General features: G+C 45.7%; 2 protein-coding genes across 6 annotated transcripts in view; one reads left to right on the top strand and one right to left on the bottom strand.

Annotated features, from left to right (window-relative positions):
* The window catches only part of SLC7A1 (solute carrier family 7 member 1), a 71,005-nt gene extending 64,602 nt beyond the window's left edge, over window positions 1-6,403 (top strand). The window contains exon 13 of the mRNA XM_076364316.1: window positions 6,356-6,403. Coding sequence (XP_076220431.1) covers window positions 6,356-6,363 — 8 coding nt within the window. The 3' untranslated portion in view covers window positions 6,364-6,403. The remainder of the gene's footprint in view (window positions 1-6,355) is intronic.
* Window positions 1-17,413, bottom strand: part of MTUS2 (microtubule associated scaffold protein 2) — a 331,425-nt gene that overhangs the window by 10,510 nt on the left and 303,502 nt on the right. For all 5 annotated transcript variants that reach the window (XM_076364310.1, XM_076364311.1, XM_076364312.1 and 2 more), the window contains 5 exons: window positions 13,871-14,085; window positions 8,505-8,610; window positions 6,572-6,645; window positions 4,831-4,929; window positions 2,456-2,575 (listed from right to left, as the gene is read on the bottom strand). In XM_076364310.1, the coding sequence (XP_076220425.1) occupies window positions 2,456-2,575; window positions 4,831-4,929; window positions 6,572-6,645; window positions 8,505-8,610; window positions 13,871-14,085 (614 nt within the window). The remainder of the gene's footprint in view (window positions 1-2,455; window positions 2,576-4,830; window positions 4,930-6,571; window positions 6,646-8,504; window positions 8,611-13,870; window positions 14,086-17,413) is intronic.

Below are 17,413 nucleotides of genomic sequence, written 5' to 3' on the forward strand. Positions count from 1 at the left end.
AGTGGGATTATCAGCAGAGCATTAAGCGGAGGCAGAGCTGAACTAGCCCTTACTTCTAACTGAGGAGGAGGAGAGTCTTAGTCTTGTCCAGCGCAAATAAAACATCTTCCTTGGTGGTGCCCCCACAACAACGTTACCAGCCGTTGTTCTTGGACAGGGAGCTGGTGGCACCTGGGGAGCAAGGGGATGTCCAGCATGGAAAGGGCACTGTGGTGTGAGTGGTCAGTCTAGCGGTGAAGGAGGAGTGCAAGGTGGTATGATATGCATCATCCAACTCAACTAACCTCATTGGACATAAATGTCTGGTGTCCAACCTCTAGGATTATGATTCCCCGGTTATGGGGAGGAAAGAGTTACCCACCAGAGCAGATTACACCCAGCAGCAGCCTTAGACTACTGCTGCATTCACATGCGGTGGGCTGCCCTTTGGAAACACTACTCTCCACTGCTGACAGTGTCGGCTTAAATGACAAGCTTAAACTAGATATTTAACTTTAAGCTACAATTAAGTGAAATAAATCCTATCCCAAGCGTAGGTAGCTTTTACTCAGGACAGTTCAAGGACAGAGTTTGAGGATGTCAATAGCGGTATATCAAAACATCGGTAAGATGTTTATAGGCATGTACCACAGCCTCAGATGCCCTGTTTTTCCCAAGTTTTGAATTTGACATGCTTTATCACCTTAGTTCTTGGGTTTTCAGCAGTTTGAATTTTGCTGAATTCAACACTTTTGGAAGAAAACAAGATATCACAAGGTAACCTTATCTCTGTGTAAGCTTGGTTATTGGATTTCCCAACCTTTTATAACGAACTGAAGTATTGTGCACTGGAGTTAGTAATAACTCACACTTTATGGTGGAAGCATCAGTTTTATGCAGTGGTTTCCAGTCTATGCAGGAGCCATAAAGGATACTCTTGATTCTCAGATATTCTGGCCTATCCCAGTATATTTTGTTAGAGCAGAACAAGGATTCTGGCCCTGTTTGGAAATGCTCTGAGAGGGGAATCACCATCACCGGCACCTTCTCTGCTTCCTCAATAGTTTTAATAAGTAGTAGCTATGCCAGAATGAAGCATGGGAGAAGACCTGTGCATCTCCTTCCTGCTCCACTGCAATCCTCACCCTATACCACTCCTCTCCTGCCACCTTCATTTCCAGCCTCCCTTTCAGCAGACAAGGAGCCAAGCCTGACCCTGTATTTGAAATGCTCTCCTGCTCCCTTACGAGGCACCCCATCTTTCAGAGCACTTGGAGATGCCCTGTAGATGTTCTGGCACTTATAAAGGTAGATCTTTAAACAGAAAGCAGTTGTGCCTTTGGACCACAGTAGACTCTGTGTTTTACTGTGCTAAAGGGCAGGAGCAGGACTGTGTGCTTGTATGTGGTTAATTAGCACAAGCAGCTAAATGCCCAGGAACCATGTAGGCTGTTGTTTATTTTATTTTTTTCAGTATAGCACTACAGTGCATGTTTTCAGATGCTGGCTTAGCTCCAGGAGCAGCTTGTTGGAAGGAGCACAGTTAACAAGCCTCAGTTGTAAAGAGGTACTTTTCTCTACATCCACTTACTCAAGCATCTGTTCAGCAAAATAATAATCTGAGTTCTCAAATTTCCCCATAAATGGAAACACATCTTGCTGAAAGCTGTGCTGAACCAGCTGTCCCGGCTCCCCAGCTGAGGTAGTGCCTCATCCTGTCACCACACTATACATTTACTGTCACTGTAGGTTATGCCTTACTAAATGAATCCCCTTTCCAATAAAAAATGTAATTGATGGTGAACTGTGGAGTTCTTTGTTAGGGACTCCCACAAGCAAAGGATGAGAAAACAGCATAGGCTGCAGAAAAGCATTACTTTAGGGTTGGAGAGAGCTTTCCTAGCGTAAGCCTTGCTAGGGACTGCTTGCTGAATATTGCTAATTCATACTCGCGGCTGGGAGCTCCCTAAATGCCTGCCCTAGCAGCAGCAAAACCCACACGGCTCGATCTTTCTCCACTTGCCCTCTCCAGCCCTAAATGGTTACCTGACTCCTGTAGGGGAGTATGGTGCAGGCTGGTGTACAAAATGAAGCCCTGGAGTACCACAAAGTTCCCCTTCCTCCATTCTTCCTACACCGCCCACCTCGCTGTCTAACGTAACGGGCTGAGCAGGTATTACATGAAAAAGCAATAAAGATCAACGGATGTGTGGGAGAAATCAAGGGTGTCATGGGTGGGTGAAGGGATGGGAAAAGATCCCAATTTCTGAGTGAAAACCTGAGACATGGTATCGTAGAAGCAGCTATGTAGGTTGACAGTGGAACAACACAATATATAGCCATTTATGAACCTCTTTGACTGTGTCTTGCCCCAACCTCATGTGTTTTCTCACCCCTTTTAAGCTCATCCGCTGTAGCCAAACTTTTACTTTTCTACCTCTGTGATGTTTCCTCTGGAGGAAAAATGACAACTCACCTGTTTTTCTAGCTCCATAATCAGCTTCTCCTGTTGGTGAATCTGATGGTTCTTCATTTCCAGAACATGTTTTAAGCTCTTCAGGTCTTTTTCTAAGTGCAGATATGGAGCTCGTACAATCTAGAAAATATACCAGTGATTTGTATATGTCAGCCGTAAATGCATCTTCAGCCATAAGATAAAGTTTCTTCAATGCACCCAGTGGTTTAGGAGTCTCAGCGATGTGAAAACCACCTGGACCTGGGCCTCCCCAGCCCATCTGAAGCCTGATATTCTCTCCCAGACCATCCCTTTGGCTGGATAGCCAACGGTACCTTTCTTTTGACCAGCTTCATGGCTAGAAGGATGTGATGCCAGGTTGTTCAGCAACCTCATTCCTTCACATAGCTTGGGAACTGCATGAGGTGTTTTATGATTGTGCAGAGATTTTGGCTTGGGAAAAGTACAAACATGAAACTGAGGTAACTGGACAAGGGGGCTGGAGGTGAAAACTAGTGTTCTGCCTTGCCTGCACCACTGCCTCACAGTGCCTGTTAACAAAGATCAGATCTGGTGGGAAAAAGTTCCTCCTCTGCTCAAGAACTTCAGCCGTAGGGGATACTAGGGTTCAACTCATGGGCAGAAGATGTGCTCTGAATTATACTGATGAAATACTGTTGCTGACTTAAGCTGTTCTGGATTTTTCCCAGTGTAACGCACTCCAGTGAACTGCTTGGTAGTACCTGGCATTAACATCACTGTGACACAGCAGAATTTGTCCTTTCATGTAAATTAAATACTGCAGTGGAGGTGAAAGGGACTGATGCTACCACTTTCCCATGGCCGAGCCTGTTTCAGACATTTGCGCTCCTTTCCTAAAAACTCACTGAGCCCCTTGCTCACCCCATTATTTTCATTGACTGTCCCCTCTGTCATGTTGATACGGCTGCCCATGGGGTTGTGCTGTGAACACACTGAAATGCTCCAAGTTAAAAGAAAACTCTTTTTGGAGGGTTATGTCAGGGTTATTTCATTTCAGATAAATAATTGCAGTAAATAAACAGCATGGCCCCAATAGACAGCAGTTGAATAAATACTTCATATGACAGGGCTGTTCCCTGCAAGTCCAGAAAAAAACGAGGGAATACAGAGGATGTCAAAGAAGTTGGTTCAGAAGGCACAAAAAAGAAACCTAAATATGAAAAGACAAAAAGTAAAAAGAAAGAGGGGAAGAAGGGAAAGAAGAGGCGGGAGTGTTGATCTGCTCGAGGGTAGGAAGGCTCTGCAGAGGGACCTGGACAGGCTGGATCGATGGGCCCAGACCAATTGTATGAGGTTCAACAAGGCCAAGTGCCGGGTCCTGCACTTGGGTCACAACAACCCCATGCAGCGCTACAGGCTTGGGGAAGAGTGGCTGGAAAGCTGCCTGTCGGAAAAGGACCTGGGGGTGCTGGTCGACAGCCGGCTGAACATGAGCCGGCAGTGTGCCCAGGTGGCCAAGAAGGCCAATGGCATCCTGGCCTGTATCAGAAATAGTGTGGCCAGCAGGAGTAGGGAAGTGATCATGCCCCTGTACTCAGCGCTGGTGAGGCCACACCTCGAATACTGTGTTCAGTTTTGGGCCCCTCACTACAAGAAGGACGTCGAGGTGCTGGATCGTGTCCAGAGAAGGGCAACGAGGCTGGTGAGGGGTCTGGAGAACAAGTCTTATGAGGAGCGGCTGAGGGAACTGGGGTTGTTTAGCCTGGAGAAAAGGAGGCTGAGGGGAGACCTCATCGCTCTCTACAACTCCCTGAAAGGAGGTTGTAGCGAGGTGGGTGTCGGTCTCTTCTCCCAAGTAACAAGCGATAGGACGAGAGGAAATGGCCTCAAGTTGCGGCAGGGGAGGTTTAGATTGGATGTAAGGAAAAATGTCTTTACTGAAAGAGTGGTGAAACATTGGAACAGGCTGCCCAGGGAAGTGGTGGAGTCCCCATCCCTGGAGGTATTTAAAAGACGAGTAGATGAGGCACTTAGGGACATGTTTTAGTGGGCATGGTGGTGTTGGGTTGACGGTTGGACTCGATGATCTTAGAGGTCTTTTCCAACCTCAATGATTCTATGATTCTAAGAATAGAGAGCAGTAAGGACATACTAGATGGAGTTAATGAAATGTTTTGGAAAGAGAGCTACAAATGCTGGGTGAAAGTATAAAGAAAAAGAAGTAAACTCAGAGAATGATGGACCTAGGCTAAGATTTCTGACTCCTCCTCAGAGCTCAAGATTTGGGGTCTCAGTTGGGACCTGCCACCCAGTTCCTGGGGTAAGGATCCCATTACTATCCACTGAATTGCGTGATGTGAGCCATACTTCGAAACACGTATCTTGATGACTATATAGTTATAGTTGCCGTCTACCTTCAGTTGTTCCTCAGTGTTTTTCTTCAGAGCCTCTTCAAATCGGTCTGCTTTGGCCTTAAGAGATTGGTTCTGGAAGGTGAGGGTGTCTATCTGGTCCTGGAGGGGAGACACACCAATGAACACACCAACCGTGTTATCACCCCTCTTACATTCATACAAGTCAATCTGCACTGTGAAACCACCAGGGGAGCTGAACAAGGCCTAGAAACCCCTGAAAGGTGGTATTTTTTACGTAAGGCCACTTGAACATACAGTGGGGTTTTTGATAACCCAGTGCCTCAGGGAATCCCAAAATCCCTGCAACGCCTGTGGCTGGCTGACACTGACTGGCACTAGTTCATGAAATGTCTCTGATGCTACATCACCCCATCACCTTGGGCTGGATGAGAATGAGCATGTCCTTCCTTAAGACAGCTGGCATTTATATCACAGGCCATATATATTCATATATCATTTATATGAAAGAGATCATTTGGATGGTCCCTAGAGTCTGAATGAGGCGGTAGATACCCCATCCTTGCTTCCTTCACCTTTCTAGGCTTCTAACATGGTAACAAGCAATGATGAGTTAGTGGTGTGGACTTTAAATGATTGTCGTTTCATCTCAGAGCCATACACAGGAACAAAATGTTATTTTAAGCAATCATATTCCTGTAACCATCAAAGGCATTCCTGTTACCTCTCTATATACAACATCTTAAAAGCCACAGTTGCTGTGAAACTGGTGTTCTTATCTTTCATAGGTGTAATTTCTTGGCTGTAACGTTACATCAGTGCTTATTGCAAAACTGCTGACATGCCTCGAACTGTCACAGCTGCATGAGGAAGGCAGTGACAGTTGCTGTGTGCAACAGTATGTGCTAGTCAGGGGTTTTAAAAATTGTGATTCATCTCTGCCTGCAAAATCAAACAGAGCTGGCATTATTTGCTGTGGCATCTTTACTCGTTCACACAAGATTTCCAAACAGCGTGAATCACCGGGGCACGCTTCTGCCCTCCCCTCCTTGGGATTTCTTCATCTAGAGAGTGAGAACAGCATGGAGTTATTAGAAGGATTGAAAAAGCCAAGACGATCTTGAGCTTGGTGTTAAACAGTGGGATGTGGGAGATGTGATGTGCAGGGCTGACCCTGGCTGGCCATAGCCTGGCTGCACAGCAGGGCTAGCCCTGGGGCATCCCTCATCAGGGACCGCATTGCCCTCCGGTGGGAATGGAGATGTCTCTACACAGCGGGACTGGCTCCCCCATATTCAGGCAGTGGGGAAGAGTTTAAAGCACAGGTGCATGGCCAGGCAGGGAGAGTTCAGCATTCTGGAGCCCCAGGGGTGCCTGCTGGAGGGTACTGTGTAGGCAAGGTGATGTTCACAGCCACTGCAGGTGCCGGAGCTCTCCCCACCATGCATGGAAGAGCTCAGCTTTGCTCCCTGTGCTGGGCCAGCAGTCAGCAGGGTCAAAAGGACATTTCTTTGCCTTATCCAGCTGACTTTTCCTCCCTTTAGGTTTGCCCTCTCTTCTCTTTCAGATAGTTAGTATTTTGCTGAACCAGCCAAGGCGGAGGAAAAACCTGAGGGGGCACCTTTGCTGCTGGATGCCAGTTCGGACAGGTGGAGGACAAGAGGTACTATAGCTGGTAAGAAGCAACGGCCTGGTGTGCTGGCAGCGGGCAACGGGGCTGGGGCTGCCCCATCAGCTGCTCTGCAACATTGTTACAGGGGTGGGAAAAAATGAAACTGCTAACCTGGAGTGACAGCCGCAGTTTTTCAAAATTCTCTTCTAATTGTGCCTTTTCCAGTTTGTGAGCAGTATTCAGTTCTGGGGAAGATACACAGACATGACATTTCTAAGTGAAGTCTAGCAAACCAGGGTCCGAGAGCACAGACACTGTGAGTCAAGCACAATTCAGGATGCAGTTTTAGGGCATGGAGGTTGAGTAGGAAACTGGTAGTAACATACTCTGTGACCTTAGATGATTTGTTTTGATCTTTTGAAAGATTTCCTGATCTTTCACTGGTTGTAGGTACCTCTATTTCTACATGACCAGCTTCTGATTTTTCAGAACTGCTCAGAATTCCCGGCTCCCGGGGGCTCTGATCTGAAAAGACTCAGTCTGACAATGGGTCATTTACCAGTTCAGAGTGAGTATCCCCAAATCAAAGATTTTAAAATTAGATATATTTAAAAGCTTGGGTTGCAATTTCTTTGGGGGGGGAGAGAGAGGGGCCAGCAACTCATACGCAAAAATGCAAATGACAGTGCTTCTCCAGGTGCTTTGGCAGATGACCTGTGAGGTTTATTCCATCAGTGAGACTGACAGAGCCCAAAGACAAAGAAGTCTTCTATTTATATTACATGATTAAAGGTTTCACTACTAGAACAACTCACCCTGGACTTAATAATAACAACCAAAAGTTTAATAACCAAAGTGGAATAAAGTTTCATCTCTAAACCAATGGCATCAAACTGTCATTCAGTACAGCAGTAGCACCTACCTTTTTAGTATACGGACACTCTATTTTTTGTGTCTTTACCCCCAGTCCCATAGGGTTCTGCCCTCTAACCATTGCTCACTAGCCACAGTAACAGCAGTAATAATACTAACGCTCTAGTGCTCTGTACAGCGCAGTAGACTGCAGCTGCTGCAATGCCTTTTCCATGCACAGGAGGGCATTTCATACCCGCACCAGGAGCAGGGAGCACAAACTTTGGCCAACAAAGCCTTGATAAAGCACAGCCAAGTTTTAACATCAGAAAATACTAACAAAAATGGACAGATAAGAATATCCTCAAGCAAGGAACAGCTTTCTTTTTTCATTTTCAAAATTGGATATGTTAATTTAAAAATGGTATGCTAGATACCATCTCTGCCTACAGCAGAGGGGAATAGACTGTTCTCAGCTTACATTATGCTCTGGACTGTGTCTCTAATTGACACAGTGCAGAGCTAAGCAATACGGCTTGGTTTGGGGAAAGTTGTGGGAAAACCTACTAGAGCTATTCAAAAATTAGACCTTCATGCTTATGTGTAAAAAAAAAAAAAAAGAGAGGGAGATTGTACAGATAACTGTTAAATGTCAGCTAAAGCATGTACGAAGACATGTATTTAGATACTGAACTGGTAGGGAGGAAACAGCTCTGTCTGCAGCATCAAATCCCACGGAAAAACCATAATACAAAATAAAGATAACAGTGCTGAGGTGCAGATTTGCACCAGCGTGTGGCTTTGGTCTGCTCAACATGGCCAGACTTTTGCTACTGAAAATGATGAGTCTTGTTTTTAGAAGCAGTGTAGGCATTTAAGCACCTAAATCAGAGATGGTCAATGAGCTCTAGCCTCCTGAGCACCTAAGGATTAGGCTCTTGAGAAAAGTCTGTGTGTGAAGTGAGGTGGAATTTGGACTCTACGTTCAGCGACCCATGGAGAAAGCCTTATCTTTGGCCCACAGACCCTCAGATAGTCTCAGGTCCAAGTCAGATGCTGTACACACTGCACACAGCCCTCCCTCACCCCTAGCGTGAACCCGGTGGTCCACCCCATGTGAAAGCACTAGACCAACACAAATTTTCTGTATCATCTGCTCTGGAGCAAGAAAATCCAGGCTTACACAATCTCACTACAGTGCTAACTCCTGCTCTGCAATAGCTCTGTAGCCATTGGGTTGTCTTTGGCTTACCTTGAATCTTGCAGTCATTCTCATCCTGCAGTACTGTAATGGCGACTATGTGGTTATTTTCCAACTGTAACATTGCAGCTTCGTGTACAGCTGTGATATCTTCCACCTGTTCCAACGACAATGAATGGAGACACGGACACACGATTAGACATGCTGTGGCACACTGACAAGCCACTGCTAGAGAGCTCCAGTGAGCTGGAAACAGTAAAGGGATCTACTGAGTGTGACACTTGCAGCACCTGAGCCAGTTTTATTCATTACGAAACAAGCATGTTGATGCCTTGAGTGGTAGTGTGTAGTCACTGCTGATAGTATTTTTGTTCTTTTAACTTAATGGTGATAAAAGAGGTACATAAGAAAGCAAAAGTCCAAAAAGCCCTTAAGTGAAGAAGCCATTTATGAAATGTTCAGAAATCTCAACATTCCATTAATCTAAATTATATTAATGACCCGACTCCCTCTGATGGTCAGATAAATATGCACAGTTCTGAGCCATCCTGGTTTTTGTCTTCAAGGCACTTTGCTGCAATGATTTTTATTGCAAGGTCTTGAATTAACTTTCATGGAAAGTGCCTATGAATTATTCATAGTTGTAAAATATTTATTTCTAGAGAAACATTGAAATTATTATCAGCGGGTATGTAAAATGAATTGCAATCTATCACACTTCTACTTGAAAAAAAGTATCCTACAAAGTCATCAATACCCAAATTCCTATGCCCTCTTGAATCATGTATTTTGAGTCCACATCCAATAAACTGATAAAAGATATGACAGCACCTTTTTCAGTGCAGACAGAAGAGTTTTCAGGTTGGTGTGGAAGTAAGCAAGATGACAGTGAAGCCGCAAAACTTTTTCCCGATCTCATATTGAGGCCAGAAAGAGGTCCTGCTGCTGCAAACTGCCCAACAAACTGCACCGCACACCACACCGCACACAGCCATCACGGGAGCAGGGGATGCAGCTGGAAGAGGGCTGTGGGCAGCCTGTGTTCCTGTGCACCCGATGGGTTTGGGACTCCTTCAGTACGTTGTTTGTTACTAGACTTGGCTAAAGGCAAAGCGAGATCCCTAATGATGGTGTTTTGATACGCATCATTAAAGAAACTACAGTGAGAAGTGGTGATCAAGGTTAAGTCAGTGGTCCAGAGCAGTTTCCGAATGCAATGCATCGATTTGCTTTTCTGGGTTTTGTAATCACGGTGATCTTATTCCCTACATTTAATACATTATCTGTGATATCTGGCAATGCAGAGGATCAAACCATTTTACTTTTACGACGAAACAGTTGTTCATTGCAAAGTGACTTGACTTTAAACAGCTTTTTTGCTCACTGTTGTGTTACATAATGGTAGAAAGTTACTGCAGCTGAGCATGTCTTGACTGGAATAAATGTTATTTCACTGCATTTAACTGTCAAACATATGTGTTAGATTACTCAACAGAAGCAAAATTTCCAACCGTATTGGAGAAAGCATATTCTTAGAATGAAAGATAGGCATTTAACATGGAATTTAAAATTATCCAAACTCATTTTCCTAATAATGTGGGAGCAACTCAGTGGTGAAGAACTGTTTGTGAAATCAGGCACTGGGAAGCAGATCTCTTGAGTGCTAATTCCAACTTCGCCACTAACTTACTCTATAGGCTTGATCAACTCACTTAACCCATGTCATGGTTATTTCTGGCTATAAAAAGAAGCTTGGGTGGGATTTTTAAGGCTTAATAAAGTAAAATCAAGAGGAGGCTCTAGTGGGACAAGTTCAATAAGTTGATGGACAAAACAGCTTGAGCTGAGGAGCTCAAGCGAGAAACACTGGCAAGCCAGGATTGCAGCCTTTACTTTGCAATTTTGCCCTTTGCTGCAAGGAGATATGAGAAATATTGGGATGCACTGGCACACATGACTGGTTTGTGAGGAGTTTGGCTCTCATGCTCTGCTATGCTGAAAGATCTGCCTCACCTCCTCAGAGACAGCTGAGCCTCCAAAACCTGACAACTGTGTATCCAAACAAACAACAGCTATCTGATGCTAAACTAAATGGTGACTACAGCAATACAGTGTGGAAGACTAAGTTGTGTCTGAAAACCACGGAATTGGGATGACTAACTTCCAAATTAGATGTGTGGATACAGAAATACATTGCAGGTCCATGGTTAAAAGGATTTTGCTATTGTTATTGCCTTCATGAATGCAAGCTCAAATTCCCCCATGAAGATGGACAGCTCAAGGACAAGGCTTTTCTCATGTCCAGCGTTAAGAGCTCTTTAGCTCATGGGTTAGGTGCCTCCACTCTAACGCTGGCCGGGACCAGCGCCAGCTCAGCAGCATCAGAGCTGAACTACTCCAGTCCCTCGAGCAGGCTTGCTCGTTTTGACATGCTCTGAGCTGGGCACTTCTCCTCTTCCTTCAAGCAGGGCAAGGAAGAACCAGAGGATTACAAACTCTTTGGGTCAGTAGCTGTTAGGTATCCTTATTCCTCATGCACCTTGGTTCCTAGATTAACAATGTTCTCCTTTTCCTTTGCCAAGATACATTGCTGGTGAGCAGCTTTCCAACCTGGACTGTCAGCCTCCTCCGATCCAAGAGCGCTTCACACAGGATGGGTGTACGGCGGAGTAGGAATTGAAAGGGAAAACCTGCTAAAACTCATCATGAGATGCTAACGGAATCACAGACTGAAAAGATGGGCTTAAACTCTGAGATCAGGGTCACAGCAGCACTTTCAAAGCAGTAGAGAGAAATGTTTGTGTTATCTTCAGCAATTCAGGGAACAAAAAGCTCTGGAGCAAACCAAAGGGCTGGAGGAGAGAGAACTATTTGCCTCACAGAAAGAAAGATGTGTTTCCATTGCTTCTGTGTGGTGACAAGTAGAATCACAATAGATGAGAACATGAGAAAAGTAAGTATACTTCTAGTCAAGTCCTATGGTGACCTATATCACCCTTTCTTGCACTGATCAGCTTGAGGGGAAAAAAACCATCATCTGTTCTTGTGGTCCTGGGAGCTTGCAGAAACACTTCAAAGAGTAGCAGAGATAAGCCATAAACTATATGAGCAAAAAATTAAATTAACTTGTGGAACTAATTCCTTCACAAATATTAATGCCTGGTGATCCAGGAGAGGTAAGACTTGCAGCTAGAGCTAGTATCTTCTACCAGGCAAACTGATTCACTAACACAGTGAAAGGAAAAAAAAAGCCAAGGTTTTTGGGAACACCACCCCTCCTTCATATCAGAAAGCAAAGCAGGAAATTTGAGGGGCATTGCAAGAAAACCACCTTGCATAAACTGAAATGAGAACCAAAAGACATGGCTCAGCACAGCTTCTAAGCATTTACAGAGAATGTTTGAAATTTTGAAAAATCTGGTTTAGAACACAAAAACCTATCTGACAGCACCTTCTAATGCATCTTTGAAAATCAATGCACTAACAGAAAAAAGTAGTTTGTCCGGGACAAAACAGCCCAGTCGCATAAAGTCTTTGTGTTGCATGTTACAAGCCTGCAAATCAGTAACAACTAGCAGGCACAGCGATTAAAAGAGGTAAAATCCACCTCACCGAATAATCAAACCAAATTGCACGGTGGTACCCAGGGCAGCAGACACTCTGGGGCACAGGCTGGGACACGTGCTGTGTCCGACACGGCTGTCTGACCCATGTGCCAGTGAGGACCACGCTGCACCCAGTCCCAGCGTACCATTGGTGTTACACAATAAATCTAACACCAGGCAGTTGTGACATGAGTGACATAAAACTCTCACCATCTTGGTTTGTATTTGCACTCCCATCCCAGGAGTGTTTTACAGTACATCAAGTAGAAGCAGTAAATGGTATAATTTCCCTTTTTACAAATAGTTGACCTTAAAGACAGTGGGCTGCCGTCTCTGCTGTGCTGTGTTGGTGCTCTCCTCTCCCATGAGCTCAGTGCAGGCTAGCCCCTTTCCCTGGCTCCTGAAGGTGCTTCAGCTATGGCCGCACACTGCTGCACCAGGCTTTACCTCTTAAATGGTCTAAATTAGCTTGGGCACAAGCTCTGCTGATGGGGCTGGTTTGCTTCTGAGCCCACAGCAAGTGCTGTCATCGTCCTTGGAAACCACATGGGGCATGTCTGCACTCTGCACCGCACTGCAGCGCCTGCTGTCCGCCTGCTCCCTGGGCACAAGCAGGGGGGAGAAGCAGCTTGGACACAGGCTGTTGCTTCAGGCAGCAGCCCCAAAATGCACACTAGAGATACTCTGAGATGCAGACGTAAAACCTTCTCCTCGACCTTTGGTCACATCAATCCATCTCACAGACCACATCTGCACTGCACTGTTGCTGCCAACTTACATTGCCTCAGAGAATGAAAAATTCACCCTCCACCACCTCCAGCTGCCCTCGCCATTGGCAAAATCCCCAGGCTGGAGAGAACAATGCTGGCAAACAGGTGGTCTGTTGGCTGGGCTCACATTTCACAGATGACTGGCCCTTGCGCTGCATCAGACGCCTGGGTGGCATACCCATGGCAGTGGGGGCTGCAGCACATCAAACGCTGATGGCACAGATTGCAGAGCGCACCTGAGCGCAGCAGATACTTGTGTGAGAAAAGCCCTCACGAACTGTGGTGCTGGGCGATGGGTAAGAGTTGCAGCTGGAAAAAACAGAACTGTATCCGCTGCTCACCAAAGGCAAAATGAGAAAAGGCCAGGTAAAGGCATTATTGCCATAATCCAGAGCAGGATGTTCTGCCACCACGTGAGAGCTGCCTGTAGGTGAGTTACAGTGTTTGTTCACTCCAGCTGTTAAAAATAAGACTAAAGTAGATGCATGTGAGAGTATTCCTACTTACATACAGAAAGCAAAGCAAGGAGAAACACTTGGGACATACAATCTAAGAGATTAGACTGAATGGTGGAGCAGAAATCAGGGAACTCAGAGTGTATCACCTGCTTGATGTTTAGGCTACGTGTTGCATGGGCCCTATCACTTCACTGTACTGCCCTTTAACTAGCATTGCAAATAACGATGGGCAGGGCTCTGCTGGCCTTACCTGTGTTGAGCAGATTCTTGTTCAACCCTTGGTTTCACATAAATTGACTACAATAGGTGGGCTGGGGAGCAAGTATGCGTGGGGAGCAGAGCTAGTCTTAATATTTGTGTTGTAAAACTTCTGCAAGCATGTGAAGACAAGACATGGCAATGTAATGTACTACTGTGTAGAAATACCAATAGGAATAATAGGGAGGAAAAGCAGTAGTCAGGAATATATTTTTCCAGTCATCAGTTCCAGTGTCTTCATGTTGGAGTGTTCAATATATTTCATTACCTGAACCCACTCAGTACCGGCATGGTCTGCTCTTCAAAGGGAACAGGTGGATACTGACCTGATCCTGATGCTGCAATTTTACTTGCTCCAGCTGTAGCCTGTGCTGTTCCTGCAGGCTCTCCCTCTTGGTGTTGTACTCCTCCTGTAGCCGCTGCTCCAGCGCCTGCAGCTCCTCCTGCTGCTGCCTGCGAAGCTGCTTCACCTCCTCCTCAAAGCGCCTCTCCAGCTCCTCCTTCTCGCTCTGTAGTTTCTTCCATCTTGCTGCATTGAGAGCTGTGGAGACGAGACCGTACAGTCAGGCTCTGAACTCCTCGGGAGCAAACAGTGGCATCGGATCTGTTTGTACAGCACTGAGCACAGCGATTCTCGCCGACTCTGGGGCTCCCATGAATCTCAGCCATCAACAAGCTCTCGCTGTCGCTTCTCCCTCTGTCCCGCTCTCTCGCACACACATACACACATGCATTTGTTTAAATAGAGGTACTGGCAGAGTATGCAAAAGCCCATGCAAAACTGGGATTTGATAAAGTATAATAATAATAATAATAAAAGCAGGGAACTCCATGGACCTGCAGGGTGACTGGATGTCCCCTCCTGGCCAGCACAGTCTTGGATCCACAAATTGAGGCTTTGGGGCTTTTACTTTGCCTTGGATATAAGAAACAGCATGTGAGACAATCACTTGACAGAAAGCCTTTCAACTGGGATACAAGATTTTCCTTATCTCCTTCTCTCAAGCCACAGTCTTGGCTAAGTCCCCACTTCCAATGATGTGCCAGAAAGGCAGAAGATGCCTGGGCTCTTGAGGCGCATCCTGAGTACATGTCATGCAGGGGGTGTGATTGACCACTTGACCAGGAGAAGGAGATGCATCTTACACATCCCATTTTCCAGCTGTTAGAAGCTGCTCACCCCATAAACCTGTCTTTCACACCAGCTCCATCGAGGACCTCTTGAATCCATTAATGCACACTTGTTTAAAATATTTTTATATTCAAACCACTATCTTGTGTGCTGCATGGAATCGGAGAGCACAAATGAAAGGCTGGTATTGAAGGCAATCAGAAAATGTGAAATTTTTACTCTTGTGAACTAACCCAGTGACCATGTCTCTGAATTCACAAGCATGCCTACAGCTAGTTTCAGGAGGTGCAACTCCAACGGTTCCATCAAGTCAAGGATGTCCAGTCTGTTTCCCCATTTGGTTCCCCACCTATATTGTTCCCCGGGTCCCAGGACAGCAGTGTCACAAACACTGTGTCCTCGGCCTTTTGCTCTGCTAAAGAACGGTTGCAATCAAGCCAGATATTGAAGACCTGATGCAAGTTGGACAAAGTCAGCCAGACTACATTTAGAAAGCAAGTTTGCTCACTTGCAAAGATCTAACAGGTAAGAAGTGATTAAAATCATCATGACCATAACATTCAGAACAACACTAGAGAAGAAGAGATGTGTTTGTAACGGCACTGCTAGACCTTCTTTCTGATTTAGACCCATAGCTGGTTTAGAAAAATGATCACCTTTTGAATATACCATCTGTATTAGCCACTCATCCTTCCTTTGCCTTTCAAAACGCACGTGCCATGCACAGACCTGTATGGCATTGTAAATTAGTGAACTGGAAGCGGCTGTCTCCCTGGGTAGACAACTTCTGAATGTTTCAAAACCATATTTATCTTATGACGGCCGTCTTATATTTGCTCAATGTCTGTGGCAAAAAAAAAAAAGTGTTTCCCTGTCTCTTTCTACTATGGTATCAGACTGTGCTCATTTTTTTTCAGGATAGCAACAATTTGTCAAAGTTGCCTACAGCTGTGACCACAGCTCATGTTAGGTGCATCTGTGTGAGGTAGTTTGTGCACCCAAGCTAACCATCCCCTTCCCCACATAGCTATTTTTCACCCTGTTTAGAGATCTGCTTCCGCACTTACCGGACAACAATATCCAGACTTGCTCAGTATGTCCAGACAGATATCGCTACTGGGGTCCTGTTCTGATCCTGACGTTTTCTGAAGCACTAAGAGGGACTCTGTGTCCCTTTCAAGCTCTATGTTCCTTACAGAAAGAGGGAAAGTGAGCCTGAACCAGTGAGCTTAGCACTGCAGCAGCGGCACATAGAAAGCTTTCCCACCTGCCTCATACCCAAAATGGAACAGGACAATTTATATGGTCACTAGCTGAAATGTCTTGTCTCCTGGCAGTTTGGATTATAGCTCTAAACCCTCTCTCTTGCTTTTTGCTGTTTGATTTTCTTCGGCATGCAAAGCGATCCCAGAGCTGGAGGACAAGGGATAACTTGCAGCTCTGCATTCAGTAGAATTCAAACTTACTCAAGCTTTAAATTGGAGCTGTAATGAAGCCTGTCTCTCTCCAGCCTCTCTAATGAGATTACCCAGCACACAGGGAGGGCTGGGCAATGAAATTACATGCTCTAACCAAAAGAAAGTCCATCTGAAACATTTTCTGTAACCTGAAACACAAAACTATTCGCATCTTGCAAATCAAACCCTGATGCAGGTGCAAAATGGAGGGAAGAGGAAAGCAGTGAAAGAGTGTCTGCATGGCACGTTCCCCACACACCCAAAAATGCTATTGGAGGCAGAAAACAAGGCCATTGCCCAGGAAATTTGCCCTATACTGAATAACAAACACCTCTAACAAGAAGGAGTGATCCCTACCACAGTCTCTCAGATCAAGACAAATGAGGCCAAGGACTGGTGAGGAAAGACTGAATCCCTTCTTAGACAGGAGATGGACCTTTGGGCCTGGCTTTACTGGGGCAGGAGTAGTAGAAGGTGAAACCCGTGCAGCCCGATAGAAGGTGTGTGGCTCCCTTACCCAGCGGGGGAGCAGGAACCAGCATGGGAGAGCTGGCCTTGCTGGAGCCAGCATTTAACCAGCTGCAGCTTCAGCAGGTGGTTCTGGTGAAGCAGGCTGAATCGCCTCCAGCAGGGCCCCGACAACAGTTGCCTGAACAGAAGACCCGCTAATGTTGCTGGAAAACAGTGAATTTTGCTTTCAGACATTGGGATATGGATACTGTAAAAGTGAGCTCCTCTTGTAGAAAAAAAAAATAATAATCACTAAGAAAAGTTACATAAATGTAATACCGGCATGGAACAAATGGCACAAGACAAACAGAGCACAACTGCTGCTATCAGCTGCTATTGAGAAGAGTTACACCCTGGTTTTCTTTTTCCTTCTCTGTAGGTGTTTCAGTTGCTGCTTACAGGCTGGAAATGACTCTGACATAACATGGTGTTTCCTGGGATGACAGCGTGCTGGGTTAAACAGGAGTGGCTGCCATTGCTTCCCTACTGCCCAAGCACCAAGTGGCTTTTACAGTGCGCAACAGATGAGCAAAAACCATTTCAGGCCGGGCTGGGAAGGTGAGGGAAAGGGAGATGTCACTAACAGACTGATCTTCCCGCACAAACCCAGCCTGAGCTGCAGCCCAGCCTCCCCAGCCCTGGCACTTTGCATTTGGGGGATAATTCCCATGGGAACTGGGGGGCTGGTGTCATGTGGCCTCAGATAGGGATCATCTGCTTCTGACATGAGAAATGGGCTCTTCACCCAAAAGTGATGGCAAACCATGCAG

This window comes from Aptenodytes patagonicus, chromosome 1 (assembly GCF_965638725.1).
Source record: "Aptenodytes patagonicus chromosome 1, bAptPat1.pri.cur, whole genome shotgun sequence".
Taxonomy (NCBI): Eukaryota; Metazoa; Chordata; class Aves; order Sphenisciformes; family Spheniscidae; genus Aptenodytes; species Aptenodytes patagonicus.